Genomic DNA, 612 nt, shown 5'->3' on the forward strand with positions numbered 1-612 from the left:
TTTCCACTTCCTATGAGTTCAATAAGAAAATCACATGGCAGTTTATTGACTTTACAGTTAACAGGTCATTTTGAAAACAACTCACAACAACTTTAAACATCTGAAATATAGTTTCTATGGTGTTTACCTTCATATTTCAAATACTGTCTTTGTCAAACACTTACCTGAAATATCACTAGCTATCATGTTTTTGGTGAAGAGATGCCTGCATGATTTTTCACCTAATGAAGTGATTGAAGACTTCCGTCCTTTTGCTGGGCGCCTGCAAAGTACACAAACATAGCTCTAAAGGATATCTTTGTGTATGTATAACATGGATTTCTGAAAGTAAGAGCTTATGAAAATCTATTCATGTTCTCTTTATTGAATATCTAAGGTGATCAATCATAATATTAATTGAATAAATAACTATGAACCAAATATTTCACATCAAGATGTACAATTGGAAAATGACTCATTCCCCAGAAATATTTTTCTGGATTAAACACTTACAAAGAAAACTTTGCATAGCCTTTGTAAAACTAGAAACTAAAATATCTCTCTCTCTCCTCAATAAACTTGTTAATGTAAAAAAATACCCTCTCTGTGCCCCCCTCCCCCCTTTCTCATCAC

At 32.8% G+C, this 612-nt stretch overlaps 1 protein-coding gene across 1 annotated transcript in view; it reads right to left on the minus strand.

Moving 5' to 3' along the window:
- The window catches only part of LOC119594008, a gene marked incomplete in the record, with an annotated part of 54,209 nt that overhangs the window by 47,885 nt on the left and 5,712 nt on the right, over positions 1 to 612 (minus strand). The window contains 1 exon segment of the mRNA XM_037943036.1: positions 165 to 262. Coding sequence (XP_037798964.1) covers positions 165 to 262 — 98 coding nt within the window.

Source organism: Penaeus monodon, chromosome 33 (genome assembly GCF_015228065.2).
Source record: "Penaeus monodon isolate SGIC_2016 chromosome 33, NSTDA_Pmon_1, whole genome shotgun sequence".
In the NCBI taxonomy this organism is placed as follows: Eukaryota; Metazoa; Arthropoda; class Malacostraca; order Decapoda; family Penaeidae; genus Penaeus; species Penaeus monodon.